The 16,091-nt window shown below is 47.2% G+C and overlaps 1 protein-coding gene across 5 annotated transcripts in view; it reads right to left on the bottom strand.

Moving 5' to 3' along the window:
- The window catches only part of LOC139568353 (cdc42-interacting protein 4 homolog), an 89,480-nt gene that overhangs the window by 4,486 nt on the left and 68,903 nt on the right, over positions 1-16,091 (bottom strand). For all 5 annotated transcript variants that reach the window (XR_011673587.1, XR_011673586.1, XR_011673584.1 and 2 more), the window contains exons 10-13: positions 10,301-10,410; positions 4,475-4,607; positions 4,249-4,316; positions 3,576-3,685 (exon numbers count right to left, since the gene is read on the bottom strand). Coding sequence is in view for 1 of the 5 variants with exons in the window: in XM_071390122.1 (XP_071246223.1) it covers positions 3,576-3,685; positions 4,249-4,316; positions 4,475-4,607; positions 10,301-10,410 (421 nt within the window). In the remaining 4 variants the exon portion in view is untranslated. The remainder of the gene's footprint in view (positions 1-3,575; positions 3,686-4,248; positions 4,317-4,474; positions 4,608-10,300; positions 10,411-16,091) is intronic.

The following is a 16,091-nucleotide window of genomic DNA, read 5'->3' as shown; positions in this document are numbered from 1 at the left end:
CAGACACACTAGTTATAGACACTGTCCCCTCACTGGAACCTGGAGGAGACAGACACACTAGTTATAGACACTGTCCCCTCACTGGAACCTGGAGGAGACACACACTAGTTATAGACACTGTCCCCTGACTGGAACCTGGAGGAGACAGACACACTAGTTATAGACACTGTCCCCTCACTGGAACCTAGAGGAGACAGACACACTAGTTATAGACACTGTCCCCTGACTGGAACCTGGAGACAGACACACTAGTTATAGACACTGTCCCCTCACTGGAACCTGGAGACAGACACACACTAGTTATAGACACTGTCCCCTCACTGGAACCTGGAGGAGACAGACACACACTAGTTATAGACACTGTCCCCTCACTGGAACCTGGAGACAGACACACACTAGTTATAGACACTGTCCCCTCACTGGAACCTGGAGACAGACACACACTAGTTATAGACACTGTCCCCTCACTGGAACCTGGAGACAGACACACTAGTTATAGACACTGTCCCCTGACTGGAACCTGGAGACAGACACACACTAGTTATAGACACTGTCCCCTCACTGGAACCTGGAGACAGACACACTAGTTATAGACACTGTCCCCTGACTGGAACCTGGAGACAGACACACACTAGTTATAGATACTGTCCCCTCACTGGAACCTGGAGACAGACACACTCGTTATAGACACTCTCCCCTCACTGGAACCTGGAGACAGACACACTAGTTATAGACACTGTCCCCTCACTGTCCCCTGGAGACAGACACACTAGTTATAGACACTGTCCCCTCACTGGAACCTGGAGACAGACACACTAGTTATAGACACTGTCCCCTCACTGGAACCTGGAGGAGACAGACACACTAGTTATAGACACTGTCCCCTCACTGGAACCTGGAGACAGACACACTAGTTATAGACACTGTCCCCTCACTGGAACCTGGAGACAGACACACACTAGTTATAGACACTGTCCCCTCACTGGAACCTGGAGACATACACACTAGTTATAGACACTGTCCCTTCACTGGAACCTGGAGACAGACACACACTAGTTATAGACACTGTCCCCTCACTAGAACCTGGAGACAGACACACTAGTTATAGACACTGTCCCCTCACTGTAACCTGGAGGAGACACACACTAGTTATAGACACTGTCCCCTGACTGGAACCTGGAGGAGACAGACACACACTAGTTATAGACACTGTCCCCTCACTAGAACCTGGAGACAGACACACTAGTTATAGACACTGTCCCCTCACTGGAACCTGGAGGAGACACACACTAGTTATAGACACTGTCCCCTGACTGGAACCTGGAGGAGACACACACTAGTTATAGACACTGTCCCCTCACTGGAACCTGGAGGAGACAGACACACTAGTTATAGACACTGTCCCCTGACTGGAACCTGGAGACAGACACACTAGTTATAGACACTGTCCCCTCACTGGAAACTGGAGACAGACACACACTAGTTATAGAAACTGTCCCCTCACTGGAACCTGGAGACAGACACACTAGTTATAGACACTGTCCCTTCACTGGAACCTGGAGGAGACAGACATACTAGTTATAGACACTGTCCCTTCACTGTCCCCTGGACACAGACACACTAGTTATAGACACTGTCCCCTGACTGGAACCTGGAGACAGACACACTAGTTATAGACACTGTCCCCTCACTGGAACCTGGAGACAGACACACTAGTTATAGACACTGTCCCTTCACTGGAACCTGGAGACAGACACACACTAGTTATAGACACTGTCCCCTCACTGGAACCTGGAGACAGACACACACTAGTTATAGACACTGTCCCCTCACTGGAACCTGGAGACAGAAACACTAGTTATAGACACTGTCCCCTCACTGGAACCTGGAGGAGACACACACTAGTTATAGACACTGTCCCCTGACTGGAACCTGGAGGAGACAGACACACTAGTTATAGACACTGTCCCTTCACTGGAACCTGGAGACAGACACACACTAGTTATAGACACTGTCCCCTCACTGGAACCTGGAGGAGACAGACACACTAGTTATAGACACTGTCCCCTGACTGGAACCTGGAGACAGACACACTAGTTATAGACACTGTCCCCTCACTGGAACCTGGAGACAGACACACACACTAGTTATAGACACTGTCCCCTGACTGGAACCTGGAGGAGACAGACACACTAGTTATAGACACTGTCCCCTCACTGGAACCTGGAGGAGACACACACTAGTTATAGACACTGTCCCCTCACTGGAACCTGGAGGAGACACACTAGTTATAGACACTGTCCCCTCACTGGAACCTGGAGGAGACAGACACACTAGTTATAGACACTGTCCCCTCACTGGAACCTGGAGGAGACACACACTAGTTATAGACACTGTCCCCTGACTGGAACCTGGAGGAGACAGACACACTAGTTATAGACACTGTCCCCTCACTGGAACCTGGAGGAGACAGACACACTAGTTATAGACACTGTCCCCTCACTGGAACCTGGAGACAGACACACACTAGTTATAGACACTGTCCCTTCACTGGAACCTGGAGACAGACACACTAGTTATAGACACTGTCCCCTCACTGGAACCTGGAGACAGACACACACTAGTTATAGACACTGTCCCCTCACTGGAACCTGGAGACAGACACACTAGTTATAGACACTGTCCCCTCACTGGAACCTGGAGGAGACAGACACACTAGTTATAGACACTGTCCCCTCACTGGAACCTGGAGACAGACACACTAGTTATAGACACTGTCCCCTCACTGGAACCTGGAGGAGACAGACACACACTAGTTATAGACACTGTCCCCTCACTGGAACCTGGAGACAGACACACACTAGTTATAGACACTGTCCCCTCACTGGAACCTGGAGACAGACACACACTAGTTATAGACACTGTCCCCTCACTGGAACCTGGAGACAGACACACTAGTTATAGACACTGTCCCCTCACTGGAACCTGGAGACAGACACACACTAGTTATAGACACTGTCCCTTCACTGGAACCTGGAGACAGACACACTAGTTATAGACACTGTCCCCTCACTGGAACCTGGAGACAGACACACACTAGTTATAGACACTGTCCCCTCACTGGAACCTGGAGACAGACACACACTAGTTATAGACACTGTCCCCTCACTGGAACCTGGAGACAGACACACACTAGTTATAGACACTGTCCCTTCACTGGAACCTGGAGACAGACACACTAGTTATAGACACTGTCCCCTCACTGGAACCTGGAGACAGACACACTAGTTATAGACACTGTCCCCTCACTGGAACCTGGAGACAGACACACTAGTTATAGACACTGTCCCCTCACTGGAACCTGGAGACAGACACACTAGTTATAGACACTGTCCCCTCACTGGAACCTGGAGGAGACAGACACACTAGTTATAGACACTGTCCCCTCACTGGATGAGAGAGAGGAAGGAGGAGAGAGTGGTACACAGACAAACACTGATCACACATCAACTAATAGATGTCTGTCTGATGGTGTGTGTTTGTGATGGTGTGTGTGTGTGATGGTGTGTGTGTACCTTGGAAGGTGTAGAGGGCAGTAGCCTTTCCTATAGGAGTTTCCACATCTTCATCAAAGTCTTCATCAAACTCTGAGTAGATGTTCTGAGACGGATCAGCTGACATGGAACTGAAGACAGAGACACACACACACACGTTATACACTAACACACACACACGTTATACACTAACACACACACATTATATAAACACACACGTTATACACTAACACACACACACACACACACACACGTTATATAAACACACACACATTATATAAACACACACGTTATACACTAACACACACACGTTATACACTAACACACACACATTATATAAACACACACACATTATATACACACACATACATTATATAAACACACACACATTATATTAACACACACACATTATATACACACACATACATTATATTAACACACACACATTATATACACACACACATTATATACACACACACATTATATACACACACACATTATATACACACACATACATTATATACACACACATACATTATATACACACACACATTATATACACACACACATTATATACACACACACATTATATACACACACACATTATATACACACACATACATTATATATACACACACACATTATATTAAAATATATAGACATTACATTAACACACACACTCTCCCTCTCTTACCAGTGTTGATTGTTGTTGACAGCAGTGTTGGTAGAATCATCTCCTCTGAAAACTTCAGCCAGCCACGACTGCCAGAGAGAAGAATGACTTGCTATTTACTATAGATGGCTAGTGACAAAAGTGTGTGTGTTACCAAGCCAGAGAGTGTGTGTGTTACCAAGCCAGAGTGTGTGTGTGTGTGTGTGTGTGTGTGTGTGTGTGTGTGTGTGTGTGTGCAGTAGCCTACCTCGTATTTGGTGAGTTGTCCTCGGAGTCGTCCAACGTTCTGCGAGGTCTGGGTGATCTGAGGTTCTAGACTGGCTGGGTCTCCCATCTGAGGGTTCCGTTCATAAACACCTCTCATCTTCTCTAATGCCTCACTGGAGGAGGACAGACGGACGGACAGGCAGACAGTCAGGCAGACAGACAGACAGGCAGACGGGCAGACGGGCAGACGGGCGGACGGGCGGACAGACGGACAGACGGACAGACGGACAGACGACACAAACACACAGAAACAGGAAATATGTTACAGAAGAAGGGTGTCTGTTAAAACAAATCAATGTGTCACAAAAGGCACACTATTCCCATCTAGTACACTACTACTGATCAGGGCCCTATAAGACCATCTAGTACACTACTACTGATCAGAGCCCTATAAGACCATCTAGTACACTACTACTGATCAGAGCCCTATAAGACCATCTAGTACACTACTACTGATCAGAGCCCTATAAGACCATCTAGTACACTACTACTGATCAGAGCCCTATAAGACCATCTAGTACACTACTACTGATCAGAGCCCTATAAGACCATCTAGTACACTACTACTGATCAGAGCCCTATAAGACCATCTAGTACACTACTACTGATCAGAGCCGCCCTATAAGACCATCTAGTACACTACTACTGATCAGGGCCCTATAAGACCATCTAGTACACTACTACTGATCAGGGCCCTATAAGACCATCTAGTACACTACTACTGATCAGGGCCCTATAAGACCATCGACCATCTAGTACACTACTACTGATCAGAGCCCTATAAGACCATCTAGTACACTACTACTGATCAGAGCCCTATAAGACCATCTAGTACACTACTACTGATCAGAGCCCTATAAGACCATCTAGTACACTACTACTGATCAGAGCCCTATAAGACCATCTAGTACACTACTACTGATCAGAGCCGCCCTATAAGACCATCTAGTACACTACTACTGATCAGGGCCCTATAAGACCATCTAGTACACTACTACTGATCAGGGCCCTATAAGACCATCTAGTACACTACTACTGATCAGGGCCCTATAAGACCATCTAGTACACTACTACTGATTAGGGCCCTATAAGACCATCTAGTACACTACTACTGATCAGAGCCCTATAAGACCATCTAGTACACTACTACTGATCAGAGCCCTATAAGACCATCTAGTACACTACTACTGATCAGAGCCCTATAAGACCATCTAGTACACTACTACTGATCAGAGCCCTATAAGACCATCTAGTACACTACTACTGATCAGAGCCCTATAAGACCATCTAGTACACTACTACTGATCAGAGCCCTATAAGACCATCTAGTACACTACTACTGATCAGAGCCCTATAAGACCATCTAGTACACTACTACTGATCAGGGCCCTATAAGACCATCTAGTAAACTACTACTGATCAGGGCCCTATAAGACCATCTAGTAAACTACTACTGATTAGGGCCCTATAAGACCATCTAGTACACTACTACTGATCAGGGCCCTATAAGACCATCTACACTACTACTGATCAGAGCCCTATAAGACCATCTAGTACACTACTACTGATCAGAGCCCTATAAGACCATCTAGTAAACTACTACTGATCAGGGCCCTATAAGACCATCAGTACACTACTACTGATCAGGGCCCTATAAGACCATCTAGTACACTACTACTGATTAGGGCCCTATAAGACCATCTAGTACACTACTACTGATTAGGGCCCTATAAGACCATCTAGTACACTACTACTGATTAGGGCCCTATAAGACCATCTAGTACACTACTACTGATCAGGGCCCTATAAGACCATCTAGTACACTACTACTGATCAGGGCCCTATAAGACCATCTAGTACACTACTACTGATCAGGGCCCTATAAGACCATCTAGTACACTACTACTGATCAGAGCCCTATAAGACCATCTAGTACACTACTACTGATCAGGGCCCTATAAGACCATCTAGTACACTACTACTGATCAGGGCCCTATAAGACCATCTAGTACACTACTACTGATCAGGGCCCTATAAGACCATCTAGTACACTACTACTGATCAGGGCCCTATAAGACCATCTAGTACACTACTACTGATTAGGGCCCTATAAGACCATCTAGTACACTACTACTGATCAGGGCCCTATAAGACCATCTAGTACACTACTACTGATCAGGGCCCTATAAGACCATCTAGTACACTACTACTGATCAGGGCCCTATAAGACCATCTAGTACACTACTACTGATCAGAGCCCTATAAGACCATCTAGTACACTACTACTGATCAGGGCCCTATAAGACCATCTAGTACACTACTACTGATCAGGGCCCTATAAGACCATCTAGTACACTACTACTGATCAGGGCCCTATAAGACCATCTAGTACACTACTACTGATCAGAGCCCTATAAGACCATCTAGTACACTACTACTGATCAGGGCCCTATAAGAGCATCTAGTAAACTACTACTGATCAGGGCCCTATAAGACCATCTAGTACACTACTACTGATCAGGGCCCTATAAGACCATCTAGTACACTACTACTGATCAGGGCCCTATAAGACCATCTAGTACACTACTACTGATCAGGGCCCTATAAGACCATCTAGTACACTACTACTGATCAGGGCCCTATAAGACCATCTAGTACACTACTACTGATCAGAGCCCTATAAGACCATCTAGTACACTACTACTGATCAGGGCCCTATAAGACCATCTAGTACACTACTACTGATCAGAGCCCTATAAGACCATCTAGTACACTACTACTGATCAGGGCCCTATAAGACCATCTAGTACACTACTACTGATCAGGGCCCTATAAGACCATCTAGTACACTACTACTGATCAGAGCCCTATAAGACCATCTAGTACACTACTACTGATCAGGGCCCTATAAGACCATCTAGTACACTACTACTGATCAGAGCCCTATAAGACCATCTAGTACACTACTACTGATCAGGGCCCTATAAGACCATCTAGTACACTACTACTGATCAGAGCCCTATAAGACCTTCTACACTACTACTGATCAGAGCCCTATAAGACCATCTAGTACACTACTACTGATCAGGGCCCTATAAGACCATCTAGTACACTACTACTGATCAGGGCCCTATAAGACCATCTAGTACACTACTACTGATCAGAGCCCTATAAGACCATCTAGTACACTACTACTGATCAGGGCCCTATAAGACCATCTAGTACACTACTACTGATCAGGGCCCTATAAGACCATCTAGTACACTACTACTGATTAGGGCCCTATAAGACCATCTAGTACACTACTACTGATCAGAGCCCTATAAGACCATCTAGTACACTACTACTGATCAGGGCCCTATAAGACCATCTAGTACACTACTACTGATCAGGGCCCTATAAGACCATCTAGTACACTACTACTGATCAGAGCCCTATAAGACCATCTAGTACACTACTACTGATCAGGGCCCTATAAGACCATCTAGTACACTACTACTGATCAGGGCCCTATAAGACCATCTAGTACACTACTACTGATCAGAGCCCTATAAGACCATCTAGTACACTACTACTGATCAGGGCCCTATAAGACCATCTAGTACACTACTACTGATCAGGGCCCTATAAGACCATCTAGTACACTACTACTGATCAGAGCCCTATAAGACCATCTAGTACACTACTACTGATCAGGGCCCTATAAGACCATCTAGTACACTACTACTGATCAGGGCCCTATAAGACCATCTAGTACACTACTACTGATTAGGGCCCTATAAGACCATCTAGTACACTACTACTGATCAGAGCCCTATAAGACCATCTAGTACACTACTACTGATCAGAGCCCTATAAGACCATCTAGTACACTACTACTGATCAGGGCCCTATAAGACCATCTAGTACACTACTACTGATCAGAGCCCTATAAGACCATCTAGTACACTACTACTGATCAGGGCCCTATAAGACCATCTAGTACACTACTACTGATCAGAGCCACTGATCAGAGCCCTATAAGACCATCTAGTACACTACTACTGATCAGGGCCCTATAAGACCATCTAGTACACTACTACTGATCAGGGCCCTATAAGACCATCTAGTACACTACTACTGATCAGAGCCCTATAAGACCATCTAGTACACTACTACTGATCAGAGCCCTATAAGACCATCTAGTACACTACTACTGATCAGGGCCCTATAAGACCATCTAGTACACTACTACTGATCAGAGCCCTATAAGACCATCTAGTACACTACTACTGATCAGAGCCCTATAAGACCATCTAGTACACTACTACTGATCAGGGCCCTATAAGACCATCTAGTACACTACTACTGATCAGAGCCCTATAAGACCATCTAGTACACTACTACTGATCAGGGCCCTATAAGACCATCTAGTACACTACTACTGATCAGAGCCGCCCTATAAGACCATCTAGTACACTACTACTGATCAGAGCCCTATAAGACCATCTAGTACACTACTACTGATCAGGGCCCTATAAGACCATCTAGTACACTACTACTGATCAGAGCCCTATAAGACCATCTAGTACACTACTACTGATCAGGGCCCTATAAGACCATCTAGTACACTACTACTGATCAGGACCCTATAAGACCATCTAGTACACTACTACTGATCAGAGCCCTATAAGACCATCTAGTACACTACTACTGATCAGGGCCCTATAAGACCATCTAGTACACTACTACTGATCAGAGCCCTATAAGACCATCTAGTACACTACTACTGATCAGAGCCCTATAAGACCATCTAGTACACTACTACTGATCAGAGCCCTATAAGACCATCTAGTACACTACTACTGATCAGGGCCTATAAGACCATCTAGTACACTACTACTGATCAGAGCCCTATAAGACCATCTAGTACACTACTACTGATCAGGGCCCTATAAGACCATCTAGTACACTACTACTGATCAGGGCCCTATAAGACCATCTAGTACACTACTACTGATCAGGGCCCTATAAGACCATCTAGTACACTACTACTGATCAGAGCCGCCCTATAAGACCATCTAGTACACTACTACTGATCAGAGCCGCCCTATAAGACCATCTGGTACACTACTACTGATCAGGGCCCTATAAGACCATCTAGTACACTACTACTGATTATGGCCCTATAAGACCATCTAGTACACTACTACTGATCAGAGCCCTATAAGACCATCTGGTACACTACTACTGATCAGAGCCGCCCTATAAGACCATCTAGTACACTACTACTGATCAGAGCCGCCCTATAAGACCATCTGGTACACTACTACTGATCAGAGCCGCCCTATAAGACCATCTAGTACACTACTACTGATCAGAGCCGCCCTATAAGACCATCTAGTACACTACTACTGATCAGAGCCGCCCTGTAAGACCATTTAGTACACTACTACTGATTATGGCCCTATAAGACCATCTAGTACACTACTACTGATTATGGCCCTATAAGACCATCTAGTACACTACTACTGATTAGGGCCCTAAAAGCCCTGGTCAAAGGTAGGGTACTATATAGGGAATAGGGTGCCATTCGAGACGGACACGATGGGAGAATCTCAATTGCAAACACCTCGCGCCGTCTCTCCTCGCCTCCTTCTCAAAACCCATTGGATGAGAAAGCCAGAGGTCCCTCCCCTCTGACCTGAGAGAGGAGAGAACACGCGAGGAGAATGCAATTGAGATTCTCCCAGTGATGGACAGAGACAGTAAGATAGCCGCCGTCACTGTGGTGATGATGTCAGAGTGGCGGGGGAGGCGGGGCTACCTCTGGTCCAGCTCCTTTTGAAGTTCCTTGGTGATGTCATCAATCTTGGACTGAAGTCTCTTCTTCCTCTGTTCTGGAGGCAGGTGAGAGAAGTCCTCAGTAGCTGGAGACTGGGGGGGGGGGGCCGGAGAGAGAGAGGGGGGGGGGCGAGGGGGCAGGAGAGAGAGAGGAGGGGCGAGGGGGCCGGAGAGAGAGAGAGGAGGGCGAGGGGGCCGGAGAGAGAGAGAGGAGGGGCGAGGGGGCCGGAGAGAGAGAGAGGAAGGGCGAGGGGGCCGGAGAGAGAGAGAGGAGGGGCGAGGGGACCGGAGAGAGAGAGAGGAGGGGCGAGGGGGCCGGAGAGAGAGAGAGGAGGGCGAGGGGGCCGGAGAGAGAGAGGAGGGCGAGGGGGCCGGAGAGAGAGAGGAGGGGCGAGGGGGCCGGAGAGAGAGAGGGGAGGGGCGAGGGAGAGAGAGAGGAAGGGCGAGGGGGCCGGAGAGAGAGAGAGGGGCGAGGGGGCCGGAGAGAGAGAGGAGGGGCGAGGGGGCCGGAGAGAGAGAGAGGAGGGGCGAGGGGGCCGGAGATAGAGAGAGAGGAGAGGAGGGGCCCGGAGAGAGAGAGAGAGGAGAGGCCCGGAGAGAGAGAGAGAGGAGGGGCCCGGAGAGAGAGAGGAGGTGGCGAGAGACGGGGTGCGGGAGAGAGAGAGAGACAATGACATTTGAAATGTCTATTATTTTTAACATTTTGTGAGTTTAATGTTTACTGTACGTTTTTACTGTTTATTATCTAGTTCACTTGCTTTGGCAATGTTAACATGCATTTCCCATGACAATAAAACCACTTACATTTAATAGAGAGGAGGGGTGAGAGAGAGAGGAGGGGTGAGAGAGAGAGAGGGGAGGGAGAGAGCGGGTGAGCGAGAGAAAGCGAGAGAGCGAGCGAGATAGATGAGGGTGAGGTGTTACACATGCTCACACACAGAGAAAAGAAACGTGTTGGACATAAACCTGAGTTAAACCTGAGTTAGTGATAAATATCCCTCAGTTATTACCGAAACTGCTTTAAACCCTCAAAACCAGACATGGGATCTGTTAAAGCCCTCAAAACCAGACATGGGATCTGTTTAAACCCTGCAAACCAGACATGGGTTCTGTCCCAATGTCTCTCCTTCCTCCTGAAGTGTACACTTCCACCATATGAAAGGAAATGACTGGCATAAGAAATGTGGTAAGAATAACTCCCACCAGCCCACGTCTCCACCAATCTAACGCTGTAATAACTCCCACGTCTCCACCAATCTAACGCTGTAATAACTCCCACGTCTCCACCAATCTAACGCTGTATTAACTCCCACGTCTCCACCAATCTAACGCTGTAATAACTCCCACGTCTCCACCAATCTAACGCTGTAATAACTCCCACGTCTCCACCAATCTAACGCTGTATTAACTCCCACGTCTCCACCAATCTAACGCTGTAATAACTCCCACGTCTCCACCAATCTAACGCTGTAATAACTCCCACGTCTCCACCAATCTAACGCTGTAATAACTCCCACGTCTCCACCAATCTAACGCTGTAATAACTCCCACGTCTCCACCAATCTAACGCTGTAATAACTCCCACGTCTCCACCAATCTAACGCTGTAATAACTCCCACGTCTCCACCAATCTAACGCTGTAATAACTCCCACGTCTCCACCAATCTAACGCTGTAATAACTCCCACGTCTCCACCAATCTAACGCTGTAATAACTCCCACGTCTCCACCAATCTAACGCTGTAATAACTCCCACGTCTCCACCAATCTAACGCTGTAATAACTCCCACGTCTCCACCAATCTAACGCTGTAATAACTCCCACGTCTCCACCAATCTAACGCTGTAATAACTCCCACGTCTCCACCAATCTAACGCTGTAATAACTCCCACGTCTCCACCAATCTAACGCTGTAATAACTCCCACGTCTCCACCAATCTAACGCTGTAATAACTCCCACGTCTCCACCAATCTAACGCTGTAATAACTCCCACGTCTCCACCAATCTAACGCTGTAATAACTCCCACGTCTCCACCAATCTAACGCTGTAATAACTCCCACGTCTCCACCAATCTAACGCTGTAATAACTCCCACGTCTCCACCAATCTAACGCTGTAATAACTCCCACGTCTCCACCAATCTAACGCTGTAATAACTCCCACGTCTCCACCAATCTAACGCTGTAATAACTCCCACGTCTCCACCAATCTAACGCTGTAATAACTCCCACGTCTCCACCAATCTAACGCTGTAATAACTCCCACGTCTCCACCAATCTAACGCTGCAATAACTCCCACGTCTCCACCAATCTAACGCTGTAATAACTCCCACGTCTCCACCAATCTAACGCTGTAATAACTCCCACGTCTCCACCAATCTAACGCTGTAATAACTCCCACGTCTCCACCAATCTAACGCTGTAATAACTCCCACGTCTCCACCAATCTAACGCTGTAATAACTCCCACGTCTCCACCAATCTAACGCTGTAATAACTCCCACGTCTCCACCAATCTAACGCTGTAATAACTCCCACGTCTCCACCAATCTAACGCTGTAATAACTCCCACGTCTCCACCAATCTAACGCTGTAATAACTCCCACGTCTCCACCAATCTAACGCTGTAATAACTCCCACGTCTCCACCAATCTAACGCTGTAATAACTCCCACGTCTCCACCAATCTAACGCTGTAATAACTCCCACGTCTCCACCAATCTAACGCTGTAATAACTCCCACGTCTCCACCAATCTAACGCTGTAATAACTCCCACGTCTCCACCAATCTAACGCTGTAATAACTCCCACGTCTCCACCAATCTAACGCTGTAATAACTCCCACGTCTCCACCAATCTAACGCTGTAATAACTCCCACGTCTCCACCAATCTAACGCTGTAATAACTCCCACGTCTCCACCAATCTAACGCTGTAATAACTCCCACGTCTCCACCAATCTAACGCTGTAATAACTCCCACGTCTCCACCAATCTAACGCTGTAATAACTCCCACGTCTCCACCAATCTAACGCTGTAATAACTCCCACGTCTCCACCAATCTAACGCTGTAATAACTCCCACGTCTCCACCAATCTAACGCTGTAATAACTCCCACCAGCCCACGTCTCCACCAATCTAACGCTGTAATAACTCCCACGTCTCCACCAATCTAACGCTGTAATAACTCCCACGTCTCCACCAATCTAACGCTGTAATAACTCCCACGTCTCCACCAATCTAACGCTGTAATAACTCCCACGTCTCCACCAATCTAACGCTGTAATAACTCCCACGTCTCCACCAATCTAACGCTGTAATAACTCCCACGTCTCCACCAATCTAACGCTGTAATAACTCCCACGTCTCCACCAATCTAACGCTGTAATAACTCCCACGTCTCCACCAATCTAACGCTGTAATAACTCCCACGTCTCCACCAATCTAACGCTGTAATAACTCCCACGTCTCCACCAATCTAACGCTGTAATAACTCCCACGTCTCCACCAATCTAACGCTGTAATAACTCCCACGTCTCCACCAATCTAACGCTGTAATAACTCCCACGTCTCCACCAATCTAACGCTGTAATAACTCCCACGTCTCCACCAATCTAACGCTGCAATAACTCCCACGTCTCCACCAATCTAACGCTGTAATAACTCCCACGTCTCCACCAATCTAACGCTGTAATAACTCCCACGTCTCCACCAATCTAACGCTGCAATAACTCCCACGTCTCCACCAATCTAACGCTTTTACATTTGTGGGATGTAGTGAACAAGTGCACACTTCAGGAGACAGGAGATATTATAGTACTGCTGGTTGTTACCTTTGTCCTCTAAACACCTCCAGAGTACTGACTGGTGGGGGCCTGGATTACATCTAACCGTAACCATAGGAACCCTGATCTAAACCGTAACCACAGGAAGTGTTACCATGATCACATCTAACCGTAGACCATAGGAACCCTGATCTAAACCGTAACCACAGGAAGTGTTACCATGTCAACTACCATGGAAAGAGAACACCAGTCAGTACTGTGGAGGTGGAGGCCTGGATTACATCTAACCGTAACCATAGGAACCCTGATCTAAACCGTAACCACAGGAAGTGTTACCATGTGCTTGCCAGAATTGATCCTCTGGAACTTGAGAAGGATGGACACTCATCGTGAGACACACAGATAAACAGAAACACACACATGTATTGTGACATCTTCAGACGTTGTAAACAAACAACAAAATGTTCTCATCCACCAATCAGCATTGGGCTTCCTGTCCATCTAGCCCAGGGCCGTCCAATCCTGGTCCTGGAGGGCCCAAACACTTCTGGTTTTCATCCTGTCCTTCTAATTAGGGACTAATTCAGACCTGGGACACCAGGTGAGTGTAATTAACTACCAGGTAGAAACTAAAACAAGAAGTGTTTGGGCCCTCCAGGACCGGGATTGGACAGCCCTGATCTAGCCAATGAGTCTCTGTTGTTGGTGCGAAACCCTGGACCCCTGTGACTCACCTGAGTATGGTGGTTAACCAATACACTGATCTGGGACCAGTTTTCCTCCCATAATCCTAAATGGATTCATTAGATACTAACCTAACCACTGATCTAGGACCAGATTACCCTCCTATAATCCTAACCTGATCCATTAGGAGGGGAAACACCAAACTGTCCTCAGATCTAGGGAGACTCACCGGTCTGTGTAGGGCCCTGAAGGTAGCAAGGCGAGGTTTGACAGAACGGTTAAACTCCCAGCTTAGAGAGGGGGAGGGGTTAGGGGGACAGGGGGGGGGGGGAGGGGGCAGAGATAGAGGGGGGTGAGAACTGGGGAGGGAAGGACAAGGAAAAGGAGGAAGACAAGGTGGGAAAGGGGAAAACCACTGGAGAAGGGGGAGGGAGAAGGAGGGATAGACGCCATAAAGAAAAACAAAGAGGATTAAGGCTATGAGAAAAGAGAAGAAAATACCCTGAAGAAACACTATGTAGAGATATAGAATCATTACACACACACATAGAGAGAGCTCTTTGAATTGAGAGAGAAAGAGACATCGCTGGAATTGGCCCCTCAGGTGAAAGAGGGGAGCAGAGAGAGAGACACATCTATGAAATTGGCCCCTCAGGTATAAGAGGGGAGCAGAGAGGTGTGTGTATAGAGGGGGGTCTGATTACCCAACACTAAGAACTATCCTAACCCCCGACCAGGCTTGTCCAATGACAGAGAGGAAGGATGAACAGAACGCTGTAGCCCAATGACAGAGAGGAAGGATGAACAGAACGCTGTAGCCCAATGACAGAGAGGAAGGATGAACAGAACGCTGTAGCCCAATGACAGAGAGGAAGGATGAACAGAACGCTGTAGCCCAATGACAGAGAGGAAGGATGAACAGAACGCTGTAGCCCAATGACAGAGAGGAAGGATGAACAGAACGCTGTAGCCCAATGACAGAGAGGAAGGATGAACAGAACGCTGTAGCCCAATGACAGAGAGGAAGGATGAACAGAACGCTGTAGCCCAATGACAGAGAGGAAGGATGAACAGAACGCTGTAGCCCAATGACAGAGAGGAAGGATGAACAGAACGCTGTAGTCCAATGACAGAGAGGAAGGATGAACAGAACGCTGTAGCCCAATGACAGAGAGGAAGGATGAACAGAACGCTGTAGCCCAATGACAGAGAGGAAGGATGAACAGAACGCTGTAGCCCAATGACAGAGAGGAAGGATGAACAGAACGCTGTAGCCCAATGACAGAGAGGAAGGATGAACAGAATGCT

Source organism: Salvelinus alpinus, chromosome 2, assembly GCF_045679555.1.
Source record: "Salvelinus alpinus chromosome 2, SLU_Salpinus.1, whole genome shotgun sequence".
NCBI classification, from domain to species: Eukaryota; Metazoa; Chordata; class Actinopteri; order Salmoniformes; family Salmonidae; genus Salvelinus; species Salvelinus alpinus.
The sequence above is the reverse complement of the archived record's forward strand: the minus strand, read 5'-3'. Positions and strand labels throughout refer to the sequence as shown.